At 47.0% G+C, this 20640-nt stretch overlaps 2 protein-coding genes across 3 annotated transcripts in view; one reads left to right on the forward strand and one right to left on the reverse strand.

Moving 5' to 3' along the window:
* Nucleotides 1-9132, forward strand: part of LOC310662485 (gasdermin-D-like) — a 17381-nt gene extending 8249 nt beyond the window's left edge. Inside the window, exons 4-11 of the mRNA XM_083409418.1 lie at nt 1220-1382; nt 1986-2085; nt 3068-3121; nt 3775-3954; nt 4843-4982; nt 5992-6169; nt 6529-6602; nt 7842-9132. Coding sequence (XP_083265544.1) covers nt 1220-1382; nt 1986-2085; nt 3068-3121; nt 3775-3954; nt 4843-4982; nt 5992-6169; nt 6529-6602; nt 7842-8075 — 1123 coding nt within the window. The 3' untranslated portion in view covers nt 8076-9132. The remainder of the gene's footprint in view (nt 1-1219; nt 1383-1985; nt 2086-3067; nt 3122-3774; nt 3955-4842; nt 4983-5991; nt 6170-6528; nt 6603-7841) is intronic.
* On the reverse strand, nt 9131-20370 carry ZPBP2 (zona pellucida binding protein 2). Of its 2 annotated transcripts, none has more exons than XM_083408772.1 (8): nt 20124-20370; nt 18901-18981; nt 16281-16406; nt 15512-15673; nt 13906-14124; nt 12763-12848; nt 11421-11598; nt 9131-9253 (listed from the first exon to the last, which is right to left on the reverse strand). In XM_083408772.1, exons 1-8 carry the CDS (start codon nt 20224-20226, stop codon nt 9156-9158), a joined length of 1053 nt encoding a protein of 350 aa, XP_083264898.1. In that variant the 5' UTR covers nt 20227-20370; the 3' UTR covers nt 9131-9155. The 2 variants fall into 2 exon arrangements, with proteins under 2 accessions (XP_083264898.1, XP_083264899.1); XM_083408773.1 differs by having other exon boundaries at nt 20220-20349.
* Nucleotides 20371-20640: the final 270 nt, after the last annotated feature.

The raw sequence follows: 20640 nt of genomic DNA on the forward strand, positions 1-20640 counted from the left end.
TCGTGACCGACTCTAGGGTTGTGGCACTCATCTCGCTTTATTGGCCGAGGGAGCCGGCGTACAGCTTCTGGGTCATGTGGCCAGCATGACTAAGCTGCTTCTGGTGAAACCAGAGCAGCACACGGAAACGCCATTTACCTTCCCACTGGAGCAGTACCTATTTATCTGCTTGCACTGGTGTGCTTTCGAACTGCTAGGTTGGCAGGAGCTGGGACCGAGCAACGGGAGCTCACCCCATCGCGGGGATTTGAACCACCAACCTTCTGATTGGCAAGCCCTAGGCTCTGTGGTTTAACCCACAGCGCCACCCGCATCCCCTGCAACCTGGCATACCCAACGTTAAATGACAATGCAAGGTGAAAGCAAACAAGATGAAAGTTTCCATGTGGAAGGGAACAAGCAAAAGCTGCAACAGCGGTTCAGTACAAATAGAATCCGTTTTTGCTAAGAGGGCTTAAGACTTAACTGCAGCCCCAACAGTTTCCACTAGAGGGCAGTCAAGGATAGAAGAAAGAAAGCAGCCTTGAGTTAGGATACCTTGAGTTGGGACTTGAGTTGTGCACTCCTTGCAGAATCTGCTACAATCCTTGCCTTGTCTCTGGAATGCTCACTCTCCTCACTTTCCAGGAGGCTTTCATTTCATAAAAATTATACATTGCTTGATTGTAAAACACACACACACACACACACACAACACAACCAACCATCAAAACAGTATACAAAAAGGGGAAACAATAAAACCAAGAAAAAAAAATACAAACCTCTTTTAAAGCATGCAAAAATTAAAATACTAAAACAGGTTAAAATGACCTCAAATTTCTGAGCATCCGGGTAGCAGTGGTGTAGCGGGGGTTGCCGGTGCCCTGGGGTGGAACAAATATTGTGCAGTTGTGGACTGGGCAGCTGTGGGGGAGGCATGCGCATTAAGATGATGCTTTTAGTCTTGAAGTGAAACTGCCAGGAAGCTCACATGGAAAGCGGGCAGGGAGACACACCATGTTGCCCTTTGCCTCAGCAAGCAAATTGTCTTGGGCAGGATCCGGGTGTGGGGTCTGGGAAAGTCCCACATTGCTGGGAACCTTCTGCTCTGTAGCCCTCCCCAGAGTGGCCCTCACGAGGGGCGCAGAAGCAGAAGCCCCGCTCCCCCAGTTCTTTACTCCCTCAGCAAGAACCCTGAATGCTTAGGAGCCATTGCAACATACCTCCCCGTTGCTTTCAGGAAAATGGTGCCATCCCTCAGCCTTCTCCAGCAACTCTACCCTAAGATGCATTTCTACGTTGTGACGGAGGCTTTCGAGATAATGGAGCCGCTTCTGATTGAGGAGACTGTCCAAGCAGGAGGCAAGGGAACGGTGACAGCAGCGGAAATATTGACGATACAGGTTTGTGGCCTTTAGCTTTGTGGTTTCTCTTTCTCTCTTTCTCTCTGTCTTCCACAACCCACATTTCTGTGGTGGCTCCCCATTTGTGGAATGCTCTCCCCGGGGAGGATCGCCTAGTGCCTTCATTACAGATTTTTAGGCGCCAGGCAGCAAAGTTTCTCTAGGTAGTTGCACCTGTCCTGTCAAACACCCTCCTGTCAGATGCTTTTCCGTAGACATCTGAAGGCAGCCCTGTTTGGGGAAACTTTTAATGTTTGATGTGTTGTTTTGTCCCTTTATTTTTAGTTGGAAGCTGCCCAGAAGGGCTGGGGTAACCCAGTCAGATGGGTGGGAAACAAACAAACAAACAAAATGTTGTTGTTGTTACCAGGTAATTGGCTGATTAAACAATCAAACTATGGCCTTTTATATGTGTTTGTGGGGAGGGGGGGTATTGGTTTGTTGTGGTTGTTGCTATGACAATTGTGTTCTCATTTCGTATTTTTTTTGCCCTTTGATCTTCAGATGAAGGGCAGTATACAAATTGAAATAATAATAATAATAATAATAATAATAATAATAATAATAACAATAACAACAAAAACAACAACTGTCTGCGCACAGGGCCTGAGCACAACAGTGAAGAAGAAGGCAATGCTGATCCCCCGGGGCACAGTGCTGGCCTACGTGGTTGAGAAGCTCCAAACCTACGATGAAGAACTGGGTGAGTGAAAATAGTTATCTGTACAGATTGAGACAGGTGTAGCTTCCACAAAGAATGTGAAAGCATCTTGAGCCAGGATGGGGAACCTACGGCCCTCCAGTTGTTGGATTCCAGCTCCTTTCAGCCCCAGACAGCATGATGGGACTTATAGTCCAGCACCTGGAGGTTCCACAGTCTCTGCCCTCTTGATGATCTAGAGAGCAGCTCTCTCATTTTTAAATGGTCAGGACTATCAGCTCCCCTTCCACTAGTAGCATGAAGCTTCCAGCAGGTTGCCCATGAACCAATTCACCCTGCAACGGAGTGAGAAAATGATTGCCAAGTGGGATGCCAAGAAGCAGATAAACAAGAAGAGTTCTTACCAAGTAATTTATTCAGTATTCACAGAGAGAGAGAAAGGAATGCAGTCTCTCTTAGATGATGGCGTTGCTCCAACTAAAGTCCCACCCCCTCAGTCCCTCCTATTCTACATCACCCCTGAGCCTGCTGATCTGTGCTTTCTGCCTCTGAGCTTTCTGTTCTACTACTCTCAAGGCATGCTGGGTCCTGGGGGGGGGGGTCTGGAATGCTTTCTAGACACACTGAGTCTGTCAGCTGTCTTTCCCCTAGTGCTTCTTCTTCTTCCTGCTCCCCTCCCAATATTTCCCAGATTCTCCGCTCTGCAGCCTCTATGACCTTCTGCAAACCACTGTTCTAAATCTATACTGTCTCCCTCTTCTCCGGGAAGTGGAGGGCGGGGTGGGGCGAACTTCACCATCCCTCCTCTTTGGACCAGTCCCTGACAGTGACGCTTTTGGTGTGCAGAACCACAGGAATTGGAGAGCTTGCTGGGTGGTGTGATAACAACTGGTGTGTGAGGCATCTACCTGTAGTTAAACAGTTCAGCACCGCAGGTTGCCCCCGAGTCACTCTGAGACCATGGAAGACATGAAGAACTCGATTCTGCAATCCTTTCCTGATCATTTCTTCGTTTTCTTTCCAGTTTTGCTCTGCCAGCGGCTTCAAACAAAGTTGGTTTCCTCGCTCACGTATGATGGTATGTGTCAGACTGTTGTTATTTATAATTTACACATAATAATGCACTCAAAATGTATGGCGCTTTGCGGAATAATGTAAGCGAAACAAAAAGAGACAGAGAGGACTCTGTCTTGATAATGTTCCAGTATGAATGTCCAAAGTAGGCAGAATAAGAAGGAGGCGAGGGAACAGAGGAAAAGGTGCGCAAAGATTACTAGAGTGGCTAAATTAGCCCCGCACAGCACTGTTAAATTTCCCCCACCTGGTGGGTTTCACAGTGTTTTCCGCTCCAGCTCTTCACATCAACACAGCTTTGTTAGTGTCAGATTTATTTCTGCTTCTGCACACATGACGGGGGGGGGGGGGTTAATAGGGCGGGGATATCTTTGCCCTGGGCCAAGTGTTCACACCTTGGCTAGAGACGAATTAGGAACAGCTTACGGACTCTAGTTGGTGTGAAGCTGGTCTGAGAAACAGGGACTCAACCAGTAGTGTTCTATTAAAAAGGTCCAGGGTGCATAATGCGTTTTGGATGATGTGTGAACCCAGCACTTGGAAACACAGTGAGTGCACAGTGAACACAGCTTTAGCTAACATGAATTCCAAGTGGGTATTTTCCAGCCAATATTTTTTAATTTCTCTCTCCTTCTCCCTTTAGCATTCCAGGATGAGCTGGGCACCTCACTAACAGGCAAGTGGCCTTCTGTTGCTTTCTGATTTCGCGCCTGGATTCTGCCTGTCCCAATCCTGCAGATCTTTCCCACCAGAGACCAGAAAATTCCTTCCTTAGCTCCGTGCAGAACATCTGTTTTCTATGCGGGAGGTTCCAGGTTCAGTTCCCAGCATCTCCTGGTAGGAATGGGAAATAAGTCTCCTGCCTGAAATGCTGGTGTTCCCTTGCCAGTCAGTAGTAGGCAGTAGGTCTGGCTCAGTATAATAAAAATTGTAGAATCACAGAATCGTAGGGTTGGAAGGGACCCCCGGGGGCTATCTCGTCCAGCCCCCTGCAATGCAGGAATCTCAACTAGATCATACATGACAAGTGGCCATCCAACTTCTGTTTAAAATCCTCCAAGGAAGGAGCATGCTCGTGGGAGTATGCTCCACTGTCAAACGGCTCTTAATGTCAGGAAGAATCTCCTTTCTCGTAACTTGAAGCCACTTGTTCAGGTCCTAACCTCTGGAGCAGGAGAAAACAAGCTTTGCGCCATCCTCCAAGTGACAACTCCTTAGATATTTGAAGGTGTCTATTACATCTCCTCTTCTCTGTGCTAAACATACCCACCTCCCTCAACCATTCCTCCTAAGGCTTGGTTTCCAGACCCTTGGTCATCTTGGTCACCCTCAAATGCACACGTTCCAGCACATCAATATCCTTCTTTAATTGCGGTGCCCAGAACTGGACACAGTTCTCCAGCTGTGGTCTATGTTCCTCTTGCTCCTCTCAAAGCTGAACCCAGCTGAAATTAGCTCCCGCTGCCTCTGAAACTCAGCGCCATACTATTCATTTGAGCTATTTATGTATCGCTGGAATATCTAAGCAATGTGCCCTAACAAGCACTTTTAACAGAGAGGCTGGTGATGTACCCAAGAGCCTATTGCCCATCATAAACCAGCCTCAGTCCTCAAAGGCAAAGCCACCTCCTCGCTTAGATCAGGGGTGGCGGAGCTGTCGAACCTGTGTGTTATCAAAAGCGCCATAGTGCAAATCATGCTAACCGTCTTGACTGTAACCTTTAGCTGTCCAGCAAGTGAAAGACGCCGTCAAAGAGGCATATGAGCCGCTGGCGCTCTTGAGCCAGCCTTTGAGGAAGCAGCTTCTGGAATCCTTTGAAGTTCTCCTGCAGGACGGAGAAGTCGCTTCCACTGTCCAGTCGATGGTTCGTCACTTTTCTCAGCTGCTCGAGAGCTCATATACCGTGCTATTCTGCTGCATGTAGGTGTAGACCAGGGTTTCCCAAGCTTGGGTCTCCAGCTGTTTGTGGACTACAGTTCCCATCATCCCTGACCGCTGGTCCTGCTAGCTAGGGATGATGGGAGTTGTAGTCCACAAACGGCTGGAGACTCAAGCTTGGGAAACCCTAGTATGGACACAGACTAACTCTGTAAATGCCAGGGATGGAGAACCTGTGACCCACCAGATGGGGGCTGAGGGGGCTATAGGCAGAACAGGAAGTGCTGCTTTGCCCTGCTGCCGCTGCTGCAACCACTAACCTGCTCATGCCACTGCTGCGCAAATCTGCGCAGATTTGGGGGAAGGGTTTGCAAATTTCGGGTAAGGACTTTGCCCCAGATGGATGCAATCTTGCCCAAAATTGGTGCTTCTGGTGGTGGTGCTTCTCCACCATTAGTGTTGGCAGGGCAGGCGGGACACTCATTGTCATGCCACCTGGGGGCATCTGCCACCTGAAGCAGCAGCCTCACTCACCCTGCCTACTGGCTGGGCCGGCTCTGCCTCTAGATGTTGTTGGACCACAACTCCTATCATTCCTAACTATTGGCCATGCTAGCTGGGGCAGATGGGAGCTGGAGTCAAGCAATACCTGCAGGTTCTTCTTCACAGCGGGTATGTACTCTTCCTGTGTCTATTTCAGTTTCAGCGCTTGTTCCGGGAAGCTGCTACCAAAGTATCTTCTTTCTTGAGCTTCCAGCCTGTCTGTTCCAAGATCCTGGCTTTACCCAAACTTATCTACTCAGTCTCTGCACCTAATCACATTGCTTATCTTCCCAGAAGTCCTTAATTGGAACTTAGCAGCAAATATGCATCTCAGCTCCGGGGGGGGGGGGGGGGGAGAAAAGAAAGGCATTGGGAGGTAAGGGCTCTGTTATATGCGGCAGCTGTGCATTTTCACCCTTGTTGACTGACCAATTGCTATAATTTCCCATCAGCTGGAGCTTTCTATGGCAGGAAACAGTGTCGACCACTCCATGCTGGAGTCGCTGAATGGGGAACACCGACCTTCTGTGGAAAAGCTGCTTTCCTATTTAGGGATTTCTCAAGACACGGAGAGTGCGAAAAACCAAGATCTCTGGGGACCAGTCAACTTCCTTTGTTCTTCTCTAGATGGTATGGAGAACACTTATCGGTTGGGTGTGTCTGCTTAGCTTCCCCAAAGCCAGAGGGGTTGGTGGATAGTCTTTGCACCTTCCTTGCAAGCCTCTAAGCCAGGCATAGGCAAACTCAGCCCTCCCGATGTTTTGGGACTACAACTCCCATGATCCCTAGCTAACAGGACCAGTGGTCAGGGATGATGCGAACTGTAGTCCCAAAACATTGGGAGGGCTGAGTTTGCCTATGCCTGTTCTAAGCCATCCATCCAGACCTGTCTGTTCTGGATAACTTTGCGCATGTGTGTGTAAAAGATGCTACCATCCAGATGTGGCACTATCGCTCCATTCATCACGTCTTGGGATTTGTGTTCACAGACTTGGACTATGAGATGCTACCGCTGCTGGATACCATCCTGGAGAAGAAGAAAATGGCCCAGCAGCTGGAGATGGTGAGGCCCTTCCGGCTTAACTCCTTCCATGTAGTTTTATTATTATTATTATTTTAAAGAAAAGATCAACATTCATGCCTGGGAGGTATTCGTTTGCTCTTCCCTCACCCTTTACATCAGGACGATTTTCCCTTAAGCGTTTTAACATTTTGTTATGGCCACTGGCTGTCTCTTTCTTGGTCATCCACTCTGCCCAAGATGGTTGATCTTTCCTCATTGGGGAAGGGACAGTTAGGAAAAACGTAAAAGATCTTTCTGGAGTATTTTGAATCAGAGTTTGGGGGAGGTGACTTCTCCCTAGCTACGGTGAGGTGAATGTGTGTGTATGTGTGAAGAAACAAGAAAGCAGGCTGGGAACAGACTAAAGATAAGTCTATCAGTGGCTACTAGTCCCTATGGTTGTATGTTACCTCATATATTACAGGTACCCTTGCGGCAGGAAGGTAAACGGCGTTTCCGTGTGCTCTGGCTTCCGTCACAGTGTTCCGTTGTGCCAGAAGCAGTTTAGTCCTGCTGGCCACATGACCCGGAAAGCTGTCTGTGGACAAACACTGGCTCCCTCAGCCTGAAAGCGAGATGAGTGCCGCAACCTCATAGTCGCCTTTGACTGGACTTAACTGTCCAGGGGTCCTTTACCTTTTACCTTTACAGTGGTACCTCAGGTTACATATGCTTCAGGTTACATACGCTTCAGGTTACTGACTCTGCTAACCCAGAAATAGTGCTTCAGTTTAAGAACTTTGCTTCAGGATGAGAACAGAAATCGTGCTCTGGCGGCGCGGCAGCAGCAGGAGGCCCCAATAGCTAAAGTGGGGCTTCAGATTAAGAACAGTTTCAGGTTAAGAATGGACCTCTGGAACGAATTAAGTACTTAACCTGAGGTACCACTGTATATTACCTCAGTAGCTGAGGCAGTATGTCAGTTACTAAGAATCCAAAATGGGAGTGTGTTTTTGTGCTCAAATTCTGCTTTGGGCCTTTCCACAGGCATCTGGTTGGCCACTGTGAAAACAGGGTTCTGGACTAGACAGGAATTTTGTCCAGCAGGGCTTTTCTCACGTCTTCTTCAGTTACTGCCCTCTCCCACAATTCATCCTGGGAATTGTACCCTGCTGTATCTGTGAGCACTTGCGCACCCAAGGAAGGCGATTACTGCTCATATGCCAGAGGAAGGGGCAGGTGTAAATTGGCCCTTTCACTCATTTTGTCCCATTCTCTCTCTCTTTTTTACACCAAAAGATGGATGGCATTTTGGAGTGGATTCTTTTTGGCGACGAAGGCAGCGATTTTGAGATTCCACACCATTCCTTGAAGAACGAAGAAATTCACCTGGCCATTGAGATGCTGCAAACTTGTGGGCTGGATTTGGAAGCTGGGAAAGACTCCACCGTCTGTCTGTGGAGCAACGAAGCTCGTTCAGAACTGGCTGCTCTGTACTCCAGCTTGTACGCCCTGCAGATCCTAAGTGGGTGAAGCAGGAAGTAAAACAGATCTTTCCCCCTGTTGCAAGGGGGGTCAGCTGGGCTGAGGTCCTAAGGTGTAAAGCCCTGTATAGCACTCAGTGCTTCCACCCTTTTGAGCCCGTCCAGTTCCGAATTGGCTGGTGCTTCCTGCTTCTCTGCTTGTGGAATGGAGTGATTGGAAGACCACAAGAAGTAGCAAATGGTTTGCACTAGGTGATAGATAGAAGGCTGCTTGGGAGTGGTTTGCCATCCCAGTTACCATCCTAGCCTTTATGGTTTTCCATCTTCTGATGTGCCTTTGTGAAATCCAGCCACATGGCCCAGATGCCAGGCCAAGATTGCACATGAGGTCCTCAAATCATCAAATGCATGATTCTTGCAGGAACCTTGGAAATATTTGTTGACAAGGTTCTTCCACTTGGCAACCCAGTCATGTGGGCAGCATATAAATATCATCATCATCATCATCATCATCACATCATCATCACCATCATTATTAAGAGGGGTATTTGGTCCAAAGGCCACATGTAACATTAATACAAATGTGGAGGCTTCCTGTTTCACAGGAAACTGCAGCTATTCGACAACTAGAGTGTAACCCTAAACTATGATTATCCTAAGACTTTTCAGAAGAGTGTTATACGGCCTCAGTGGTCCAGCTTCTGTATGGCAATACACTGTTGGAAGTGGGGGGAGCCAAATTCTCAGCTGCTGAGTTCAAAATTAGGAATAAATTCCCTTGAAACGAGGGTCACAAATTGTGACTATTAAGACACTCAGGATGCCTAGAGACTAGTATCATTCAGGTGTTTTTGTTGGGATCAATATTTAATTTTGGAGATGCCTTAGTTTTGCTTTATTGGTATTATGTTTCTACATATTTATTGTTAGCTATTTATTGTTAGATCTTATTATGAATTATGTGCTTAATTTTATTGTATATTTACTAGACATTCCACAGTGGAGGTAAATACAGTGCTACCGTTTCCATGTCCTTCTTTGACTCTCGTTTGAACCCATGATTGGAGCGGAAAACGATGAAATAACAAGTCTTAGGATCCACTCTCCATTTTTCTCATTTTGTTTTTATTTAGCAGGATTTTGCTCCATAGTTTTTAATCCGTATATTTGTACACGGCTGGCAGACCACTGCATTGTTTGGGCTGTAGCTCCCGGGGTCACAGGCCACTGCGAACCAAATGGGCAAACGTCATATTGGGGAAATGAAGCCATCTAATGGGTTATCAGTCATTATATTCTTGCAACAATCAAGATTATATATCTACCTCTCCATGCACACACATACAAAACATATACACAAAGGACCAAGTGCAAAGCATTGCAAGCATTTATCTAACCTTTGCAATTAAGGGAAACATTTATTTACAATTCCAAGTTATTTGTCAAATGGCTATTCCCGCAACTTGCGACACTGCATTTATTCCACAAATTCATCCATTTTGTTTGTTTTTATTGTTACTGTTTTGCTGCCAAACTTTCAGTGCTCATTTGTTATCTTTAACATCAAATCCTTGTTGTAACAGTGACAGTGGGAAGCAAAGCAATTTTCACAGGATGGGAATTACAAATAGCAGGGGTACCTTGGCTGTTGAGCTTAATCTGTTCTGGGAGTCCATTCGACTTCCAAGACTGTTCGAAAACCAAAGCGCAGCTTCCAATTGGCTGCAGGAGCTTCCCACACTCAACCGGAAGCCGCGTCGGAAGTTTGGCTTCCAAAAAACGTTTGCAAACCAGAACACTTACTTCTGGGTTTGCGGCATTTGGGAGCTGATTTGTTCAGGAGCCAAGTCATTTGACAACCAAGGTACCACTGCACAATTAAGAACTCAGTCCAATGGTAGGCACACATAACAACTAGGGGTACTTTCACCCAGGGGTGCTATCTCCTGGGGGCCAAGCCCTCTTGGACACCCCCCCCCAATATTTTTTGGGGGCAGCCAGGCTGCCACTATGTTCAAAAGCAGTAGAGGAGGAGGTCAGGTGTGGAGCCAAGTGCAGCATAGCTTTAGCAGCTGCTTCCTTCTCCTCCTGTTGCTGCCACAGAGGGAAAGGAGCAAGGAAGCAGCCCCTAGCCCAGGCATAGGCAAACTCGGCCCTCCAGATGTTTTGAGACTACAATTACCACCATCCCTGACCACTGGTGTAGCTAGCTAGGGATGATGGGAGTTGTAGTCCCCAAACATCTGGAGGGCCAAGTTTGCCTATGCCTGCCCTAGCCGGTCACAGTGGCAGGTAGAGGAGGAGCTTCAGTCATTGAAGCCGTGCAGCCACTGTGTTTGGCTCCACCCCCGGCTCCTCCAACATCCTGACATCACAAGCACAACATCAGGATGGCACACCCATGACGTCATGCACCACATGATGTGCCCCCCCCCTTCAGAAGCTGGCACCTCTGCTTTCACCCTTCTCCAAATGTCGCTACACTATTTGTATTTACATGTGTGCAGAAGGAATAAAAATACTTTCGGGATAAATATTTCAATAGTATTTTGAGAGGTTTTTGGTTGGGCAATGTGCTGCAGAAACGAATTGGGGTTGTAGTTTTTTTTTGCCAAAGTGGCACTGACCTAAAATAGACAGATTCACCCATCCCTGTTTCTTAAAATAAATAATAATAATAATAATAATAATAATAATAATAATAATAATAATTTATTATTTGTACCCCGCCCATCTGGCTGGGTTTCCCCAGCCACTCTGGGTGGCTTCCAACAAAGATGAAAAATACACTAAAATGTCACATATTAAAAACTTCCCTGAACAGGGCTGCCTTCAGATGTCTTCTGAATGTCAGGTAGTTGTTTATCGCTTTGACATCTGATGGGAGGGCATTCCACAGGGCGGGCGCCACTACCAAGAAGGCCCTCTGCCTGGTTCCCTGTAACTTGGCCTCTCGCAGTGAGGGAACCGCCAGAAGGCCCTCAGAGCTGGACCTCAGTGTCCGGGCAGAACGATGGGCGTGGAGACGCTCCTTCAGATATACTGGACTGAGGCCGTTTAGGGCTTTAAAGGTCAGCACCAACACTTTGAATTGTGCTCGGAAACGTAAATGAGAAATTGCACCTCTGTGCTTTTGACGTTGCGGAGGTGGTGTTCTCTCAACCTCAAAAAGCTGTGCTCGAAGAGCCCTTATATCGCTTGATTTAATAGGAGAAATCAAGTGGGCATTCATTGCTGGGTGATCTGAGCCCAACCTCTCTCAGACTCAGTAGCTACCTTGCAGAGCTGTGATAATAAACGGGGAGCAACCTTCCCAAAGCCATGTGTGCCATCCCAAACACTTTGGAGGAGGATGGTGAGGGTGGTGGGAATAGATAGATAATAAAACAAATACCGCAGCAATTTGCACAGTCGCTGTGGGCGATGTCGTTTTTCCCAAATCCTGGCTGGCAGCTGTCCAGCCGAGTGACTTGTAAACTGTGGTCTACGTAATGGATTGCAGGGGCATTCTGAAACTCATGTTTCATGATGTACTGCTGCCTACGGAAGAACTCTTCCACGAGCGATTGGGCCTAAAACATACAATTAAGTCAGAAAAACACAACAACGTGCATGTTGACTGGATGCATCAATGTTATATATTTCCCAACGCATAACAAGAGGGGCTTATTCCTTTTCACTTCCTTGCCCTTGCCAGTGCATTGTATAGCAACCATTCTCTCCCCACTTCATTACATAAAGTTTTTAGTCCCCATAAATGGTGCACTAACATTTGAAAATGCCTGCGGAAGACCCCTCTAGTGTTCAAACGTGAAGTTGCTTGCTCCCTGCACTTTTAAAGGATAGCAGTGGGCTATATGAAGGTTTTCACACCACTGCAGTGCATGTCACGAGGAGCGGCATCCGCTGAAATCACCCTCCCACTTCAGGATAAAAACCGAAGGTGCAAGAACCCTGGCCTCTGATTTTAGGGTTATGGCTGCTCCCTTTAATTTCTCCAGCCAGTGTTTATCCCCTCCTTTTCCTGTTGGCACTGCCAGCCTCATTGTTCAGTAGGCTGTCATGGCAGCCATGCTTCTTGGTAATACTGTGCATGCGCTAATGGTAGAGGGTGTCCCTTGATACTGGCAGGGCAGGCCAGGGAGACCAGGAGGAGGTGGAACCAGAGCCAAAGATAGGCAGAGCCAAGTAATTCTAGTTTGGTTCCCACCCTGCTCCTTGCTGAGTTCTGCCAGGGCAGTGCTGAAACCAACAGCCAGGGCCATCCCCTCAACTGGATGCATGTAAAGAGACAGACAGATAGGCGCTGGCAGAGGGCAGATTGAGGTTAAAGGGGTAGTGCCCCATTTACCCTAATGGACTAACCACAAGGGGGGGGGGTGCATTCAAAGCAGTTAGCCAAAAAATAAAATAAAAAAAGGACAACTGCAGCAGCAGATGTGCAGAACAGTTATTGATCCAAGCACTGCCAGTTGGGGAGAGGGGGCACTTTCCTATCTCCACCCCCAAAAACCTAACTTTGAGAGCAATCCGAACCCAAGATACTGCAATAGAGACCAGTTATGACTTGTACACAGGAGGCTATATGCCAAGGAGTAGGGAAAGGTATTTTACGTTTTGTAGGCTGCTCTGAGCCTCTATTCCCTCTCTCCCAACTCACTTATCTCGTTAGCATTTTGGAATGTATAACTGTTCAATATTCCTGTTCAGAATTTTTTTTTGAAAAGAACTCTGACCTTTTGAACACGGTTGTTGGTCACATCTTCACAGTCAGAGGCCATCTTGCGACAGGTAAGTTCCCAGCCAGGGGCAAATGGACTCACTAAAAGGCAAAGAAATACAACGGCCTGCTGATGAAAATCCATTTCTCTGTTAATTGTGCCTAAAGAATCACCAAAGACAGGATTTTTACACTCATTCCCAAGCCTTATTTACTCACAATTAAACCTGGGCGATTGGAATGGAATTTGCTTCCAGGAAAGGTTGCTTAGGACTGCAGCTGCAAAGGCTGCCTTCTTTAAAGCTATACTAGCTCTGCCTTGTTCAGGAGTGTTATTAGAAAAGGACGGACAATCCAGGAGACACATAACCTGTCTTATAGTTCCATCTTTGGGCCAGGAAGCGGGGGGAGGGAATAAACCCCAAACCCTAAGCTCTTAAAGTGATGGGTGAAGCAAGCAACAGAGGAAGAAGGAATGTGGCTTCAGTTATACTATAACCAAGTACCATGGACAGCGACAGAAGGCCTGGCCTATGGCAGTGGCTTTCAAACTTTCTATCTTGTGAGAAGACTTTTGCCATTGATTTCTCTGCCATTAAACCCCAGGGCCTTGCAGCAAATTCTGGGGCATGTTCTGTGCTGCAGACAGCTCTCATGATGTCGTTTGTGCCTTCACTTTGCCCCGTGTGAGCCCATGTGAACCAAGACCCAACCCTCTCTGGTGGCTGCATATTGCAAGGAAGTTCAGTGGAGGTATGCAAGAGACCATTCAGGAAGCTTGTGTACTGTCAGAAAGACAGGGCACTTTCTCTTCTGATAAGAGATAAAATGCCCTTTAGGGAACCTCTCTAAAGGCCAGTCAGGGGGATCGTTTATCTATGATCTTAGCACCAAACAACGTAACACTAAGATTGGAAATAAATCCTCTGCCTGCTGTTTAAGAGTAAAAGGCAGCATTTCCCCCTTTTATTCCTAAAGAACAGGCAGAGGGCCTATTTCAATGCTGTTTGGTTTGGTGCTAAGATTGGAGATAGAATATCCCTCTGACGGATCTTTAGAGATCCTCTCTAAGTATCTAGCTCTATGTGGATCATCCCACCACTGTTTCCCGTTGGCCAAAGGCCACGGTGACAAAACAGAACCACCCCTCTTCTGTTACCTTGAAAAACAATGAACAGCTCATCTTCTAGCCCATGTTTTGGTCGCTTGACAGAAAAGCATCTGTAGGACGTCTCGCTGATACGACACGTCAGGTGGGAAATCAGATTGTTCAAGATCTTATTTAGCTCTTGAAAGAATTGATGATTTGTTGTTAGACGGCACTCTTTGGTCGTAAAGTGAACAGCCATTCGATATGTGTAATCTGGTTCCCGATATGCTTTAAAAGATGGGGGTGAGAGGAGAAATGTGTGTGACTCTAAATGGTATGCACTATCATCTGCTGTTGTTGCTAACCATATTTATCTATTTATAAAGCACCTACCGCAACTACGATTTGTACATAAAATAAAAGACCCAGGCTCTGTTCTCTCAGGCTTATGGTGTAAATTGATCTATTGTTTTCAGACCTCGGTCAATGTATTTGGGTTGTGATCTATGAATTGGCTACAATCTGACACCAGGTAAGCTACACCAGTAGTGCTGCTGCTGTTTCTCTTTCTCACACAAAGTTTCTTTCCTTGGCCACTAAAAGTCAGGGAAGAAGCAGGGCACCTGGGACAAAATCCACGAACAATGGTCATGTTAGCACAACTGTAGTTTAGTATAATGTGCATGAGCTAGAATGAGCATTCATGTGCTAACCCTTTCCTCTTCTCTTGCACAGCCAGGAGGAGTTTAAAGCTTCAGGTTTAAGTTAACTATGGCCTTTTCTCGACTGACGTACTGCGGTTAGTATTAACAAGCCAGCTTCAAACCATGGCTTGGGTGGTTGGCTTGTTTAAGTTCACTATAGTTACTCAGAACCATGGCTCCAGGACTGGATCATCTGGGAAGCTGGATGGGGAGAGACATTAGAGGAGCACGCAAGCTCAAGGCTTGCTCAGGTTTGTTCCAACTCATGCGCCTTGCACATACCTGCAGGTATGGGGCAGTATACAAATTTAATAAATAATAACAAATAATTAAAACTGTGGATTAGTATGACATGTGAACCAGCTCAGTTTCTGCATATTAGTAGTAAACGGGTGCTCTGGGGCACTTACATATAAGCAGTTAGTGCAGAATCCCGGTTCAATTGCCGAGAAAGAGAAGCAGCAGAAATCCTGTACCTGTATCTGTGCCTCTGTGCCTCTGTGCCTCCCTCCCTCCCTCCCTCTCTCTCTCTCTCTCTCTCTCTCTCTCTCTCTCTCTCTCTCTCTCTGTGTGTGTGTGTGTATATGAGAGAGAGGGAGGGAGGGAGGGAGGGAGGGGAAGGGGGAGAGAGAGAGGTGTTGGCTTAGCCAGCTCTTCTGCCTTTTATAGCAGGTTGATCTGTCAAAAGATGCACAGGGAACACCTTCCAGATAAGGGAGATAAAGTACCTACTGGAGTCTGCGGATTTAGCTGCTGTTAAAGGTACAGGAGTAGGAGCTATCTGAAAAGCTGGCAACCCTAGTTGAGTGCTCATTAGAGGACATTTCTGAGTATCCAAACTTCTCTGGTATGTTGGGGCTTTTTGGAGGCTCAAAGTACCTGATTCAGTCCTGTTTGTGAGCTTAGGAATTAGGCAAGGCCTAGAGCAAGACTTAGGAGGGCACAGGCAAGACAGGACTTGCTTCTCTTACCATACACCATAAACCTATATGTCTTGAATATCTCTCGTTCTCCTTTCATGTCGGGCTGTAAAACTCTGTAAGAAAGTGTGCAAGTGTAAGATCCAGACATGTGCTCTGTAAAACCGCGCACCATCAACTTTCCAGTAGCTGTGAGATTCACATAACTTTTCCCTAAAAGAAAGAAAGGTAAAGCCAGGTCAACAGACATGCAACATACATGATTCTAGAGAATCTGTGCTCTAAGGCAGCTGCAGGCATGCAAAGGATCTGGTGGGAGGGGTCCTACAATACATGCAAATGGCATCCTAATTTTGCTTTCTGTGCTGGGGCAGCTGCCACCGTTAGAAGACACTATCAGCGCAGATACCAAAATAAATGGGCCTGTTTAACTTAGCAAAAAAGGTTAAGAGGAGATAGGAGGCCATATAATTTCCCAGCTGTCAATTTCAAAAGTGATTTGCCATGCGGCAGGGCAACTGAAAGTGAGGAAACACAGGCCCAATACCCTCTTGGGCAAATGGAAATAGTTACACAGTTATTTGGATCCCAGCAGACAAGCACCTAATTTCTGTGCTGCTCTGGCACTCTGGTTGTGGCACATTATGGTGTATGGGTGAATCCATCTCTCCATGTGGAGGGGGTGAGTTTGTAGCCCTGTCTTCAGGAGGGAGTTGAGCTAGAAAGCCTATTGATCCTTTCTATTGCAGGGGGTTGGACTAAATGACCCTTCTAACTCTACAATTCTATGATTTCTGATTCTGCCAAAAAGGTAACTCACGTCTCAGGTTCAGTCCATCTGGCCCAATCCATAGGTAGTTGGGGTCTATGACTTCACTTTGTGAAAGTGACAGGTCCATGCACACTAGAAAGGGGCTGTCTCTGTGTACTTTGACATAGACATTCACTGCAGAAGAAGATGTTGAAAAATGGTCATATCCTGAGTATAAGTAAAGAGAAAGGTAGAGGACCCTGGACAGGGCCGGATTTAGATGAAGAGAGGCCCTAGGCTACTCCACATGTGAGGCCCTTCCCCACCCCCACAACTAGAAGAAAATGGAAAAATATTATAAACAAAAATGCATAAAATCAATACTGAAAAACTTCTGCAATAACTGAACTTTGTAAACCTTTTGCGGCCTGGGTAGGCCGCAGGCTGGGTCATCTTCTTATATACCTGCTGGGATGGACAAGGCACCTGACCCTCACCTGGATCTCATAGCTCTCCTGTAGCTGCCTCTGATTAGTTCATTTAACACTTGACGGAAATAATTAGCATGTGCAAGGAAGTTGCCGAACCAGTTAACCATCCAGAAGGATTGCTCTTACTAGCACCAGTTTTTCTATAACTTGATATTGCTGGATAGTTTTGATGAACGGCAAAAGCATTTTTAGTTTGCTTTCTGTTGCCACCCTGGAACTTTTCTTTATTAGTGCCACTTTGTTTTGTACGATTCCTTGCAAATGAAGGAAAACAACTTTTCTGCTTGTATATGTTGATAATATAATTTTGGTTACTGAGGACAAACAAGGTTTTACAAAAACAAGATTGGGTGCAGGCTTGGCGTCCTGACTGTGACAAAGGTGACCTGTGTGCTTGCTTGCTTGATTAACAGCTATTGGGAACTTCAAGGTCCCTGCTCTCCCTTCTTATGGTCTTTGTACTGGGCCTGGAGACTCCAATAGAGAGCATTCCATGTCAAGAAGGAGGGCAAGTGGGCACTCTATCAAATGACAGGGCAGAAGCTACACAGAGCAGGGCCTTTTCACTGGTGGTGCCCATTGTATGCCTCACTCTTCCCAGACCTGCTCTCTTTTGGCCTGTATTTTGGAGCTTTATAATTTAGGAAGACTTTGGAATAACTGGTTGACAAGTCTTATCAGTTGTTGACGTATTTGCTGCTATTCTATGCTTCTGGTGCACCAGGGTTTACACCAGCGTAATAGAGTTGGCCAGGATGCCATAAGGGATACAATTTACGAGCTTTCTCCATTTTCTGCACAGCAAGGGGTGTTCAGTCAACAGTGCAAAGGCTGAGCTGAAGCATTCCCTGCTGGTTATCAGCTTTCAGCAATACGGGTCGCTATTTGGTAGTACCCAATTGGTTAGTTGTCAGATTCTAGAGCTCCCTATTGGTGGCTCTCAGGTAATTCAAAAAATACAGAGTCTGTTCATAAAACAGTGTTCATTCATAAAGCAGTAACATAAATCTCCATTGTTACATATTGGGTGTATATTTCAGCAGTTGAACGTACAAGTTTATGGCCATGCTGTAGTGTAGTGCTTATGTGACTGTGAATAAAGGGTGGCTGGGCTCATTGTCTCGGGGTTTGGGGGGGAAGAGGTGACAAAACTGATTTCCATAACAAGTCCTTGAGTCTGTACTCTGAATGGTGACACCAGGGACTTAGGAGGTGCAGGGCTTGTCAGTCCAACCCCTGCACAGTCTCATCAGGACTGACCTTAAGGCAATTGGAGCAATTGGGCCAAATTGGGCACTACGGGCCGCTCCTAAGGGGGCCCCTGCACCAGGGGAATCTAGGTGGATTTTATTTAAATCTATAAGATTTTGCAGACTTTGGCTGTGAAGTGGGGCCCTACAAAAATAAATAAATTCAAGTTACGCCCCACTGCTTCAAATTGGGCCCCACTGGCTAGCCATGAGTCTAATAGTTGCTGGGCCTGAGTTGCCCTGCCCTTGCATGAAGTCTTGGGTTTACAATTTTGGGAGAGGGGAGCCTGTGGCACTGGGGAGAGGGCAGGCTGGTGAGGTCCCCTAGACATAGAGGCCCAAGTTGCCCTGCCCTCGCATGAAGTCTTGGGTTTGCAATTTTGGGAGAGGGGAGACTGCCCGCTGGGGAGCGGGAGGGCTGGTGAGGCCCCCTAGATTTAGAGGCCCTAGGCTTCAGCCTACTTAGCCTATACATAAGTCTGGCACTGCCCTGGACAGTTAAGTCCAGTCAAAGGCGACTATGGGGTTGTGGCGCTCATCTCGCTTTCAGGTTGAGGGAGCTGGCGTTTGTCCACAGACAGCTTTCTGGGTCATGTGGCCAGCATGACTAAACCACTTCTGGTGCAATGGAACACTGTGACGGAAGCCAGAGCACACAGAAACACTGTTCACCTTACTGCCACGACGGTACCTATTTATCTATTTGCACTGGTGTGCTTTTGAACTGCTCACCCCATTGTGGGGATTCAAACCGCCGACCTTCCGATCGACAAGCCCAAGAGGCTCAGTGGTTTAGACCTCTTTCAATAAAGTGACACAAACAGGATATGATGCTCCTGTTGAACTTCTAAGAATTATCTCTGGTCCTTTCATTGGTAAACAACAACAATACACACACTGTATTCCATGCACCGTCTTAATTTTAGAAATGGAAAAATAAAATGTTACCTTTATGGTGGGTATTGCCATAAATGTAATTCTTTTTAACTGATGTAACAGAATACTGTTCTTTGCCCACTTCATTTTCGACTGCGGGGAAAATAAAATTATTTAATGATTAGGGCACATGGGATTGAACCACAGAGACCTGGGGTTAAATCTCAACTCACATGAAGCTTGCTCCATGACCTTGGACCAGTCAATGCTCAGCCTACCCTTCCTCACAGAGTTGTTGTGAAGATAACAAGCACTACAATGCAATGCAAGCTGCCCTGAGCTAACTGGAGGAATAGTAGGGTCTGAATATGAAGTAAGGTTCAATCCTGATAAAATGAAGATGTTGGTAGGTGGTTTGTCTGACGGAAGAGGGTCTGGAACTGGAGCTCTTTGGGGCCACATGACCCACCTTACCTTACTCTGGAAGGACCACACAATCTATAGGAATAGGAGCAGGAAGCAGACGGAAGTCCTTGTGTGGCTCTGCATCTGCTGCAAGCAGCAGGACCTCTTGCACCAGCCCTGCGAATGTGGCCAGCTGCAAACACAGGACAGGCTTCCTACACCTCTCAGAATGGCGTAGGAAGAGGGAATTTCATCAGATGGCGTTTGCGTGGTAAGCCACCCTAACATTCTACCCAAAATACTTGATGTGGCACACAAGTTGGCTCCAGCAGAATGAGAATGTGTCAGATTGAAGGGCATAAAATAAGCCAGCACCTTGGAGGATTTATTGCCCACAAAACCTGCCAAAATAAATGTGTCCATCTTTAAGGTGCCACAACAAGACCCATTTTGGTTGTTTTTTGCAATAGACTTAATTACAGTGGTACCTCGGGTTACATACGCTTCAGGTTACAGACTCCGGTAACCCAGAAATAGTACCTCGGGTTAAAAACTTTGCTTCAGGATGAGAACAGAAATCGTGCTCCGGCGGCGCAGCAGCAGCAGGAGGCCCCATTAGCTAAAGTGGTGCTTCAGGTTAAGAACAGTTTCAGGTTAAGAACGGACCTCCGGAATGAATTAAGTACGTAACCAGAGGTACCACTGTATATGTAATGGTTCCCCCCACCTCACCCAGTTTCTGTACCCTCTGTGAGAAGGCTAGGCCTGAGAACCACCAAGGGGCGGACCCAAGCGATGCTCATTGGCCGGTTGGTCCCGCCCCCTGGGGAATCCCGGTACCCAGACCTGGATAACATTGGCCGATCCATTGTAAAATGGATGTCAGTTACCTTGGGTCAAGGCCATGAGAGCATTCAGCATGACCCCCATCGTGAGGAGAAGGTGGGGGGCGATGTACAGGGGAAGGGGCGACCAACCACTGCCACCTTGCATGGTGCAATGGAGAGTCCATCCTTTTCTGCTACTCTGGCCCTCTCAGCCTTCTTCTGTCCATAAGGGGAGGAGAAGGGGGAAACAAAGGGAGATACCCCTCCTGGGTCCAGTCGGCGTTCCAACTGTCACGCCAACAGACTTGTCAACTTGTCTTTCTAGTAACCGTGGCTACTGTTCTGCCTCGGTTGTTCCAGAGAACCTCGGGATTCTCTGGAGGTTGATGAGAGTCCGTCATGGCAAATGTGCATCTCTGGAAGATAGCCTGGCCTCCCGCAGCCCATCTTCCCCTGCAAGATGCTGCTGTAGGGGAGGCATTGGGTGGGCATTCACCTGCTCCCTTTCCAGAGAGTGACTGAGGTCCCACTGGCCCACTCAGGGTGGCCTAAGGAATAGGTTGGGCTTTGGAAAGGAAAA

The sequence above is a fragment of the Podarcis tiliguerta genome (genome assembly GCF_965153285.1).
Source record: "Podarcis tiliguerta genome assembly, chromosome: 13".
In the NCBI taxonomy this organism is placed as follows: domain Eukaryota; kingdom Metazoa; phylum Chordata; class Lepidosauria; order Squamata; family Lacertidae; genus Podarcis; species Podarcis tiliguerta.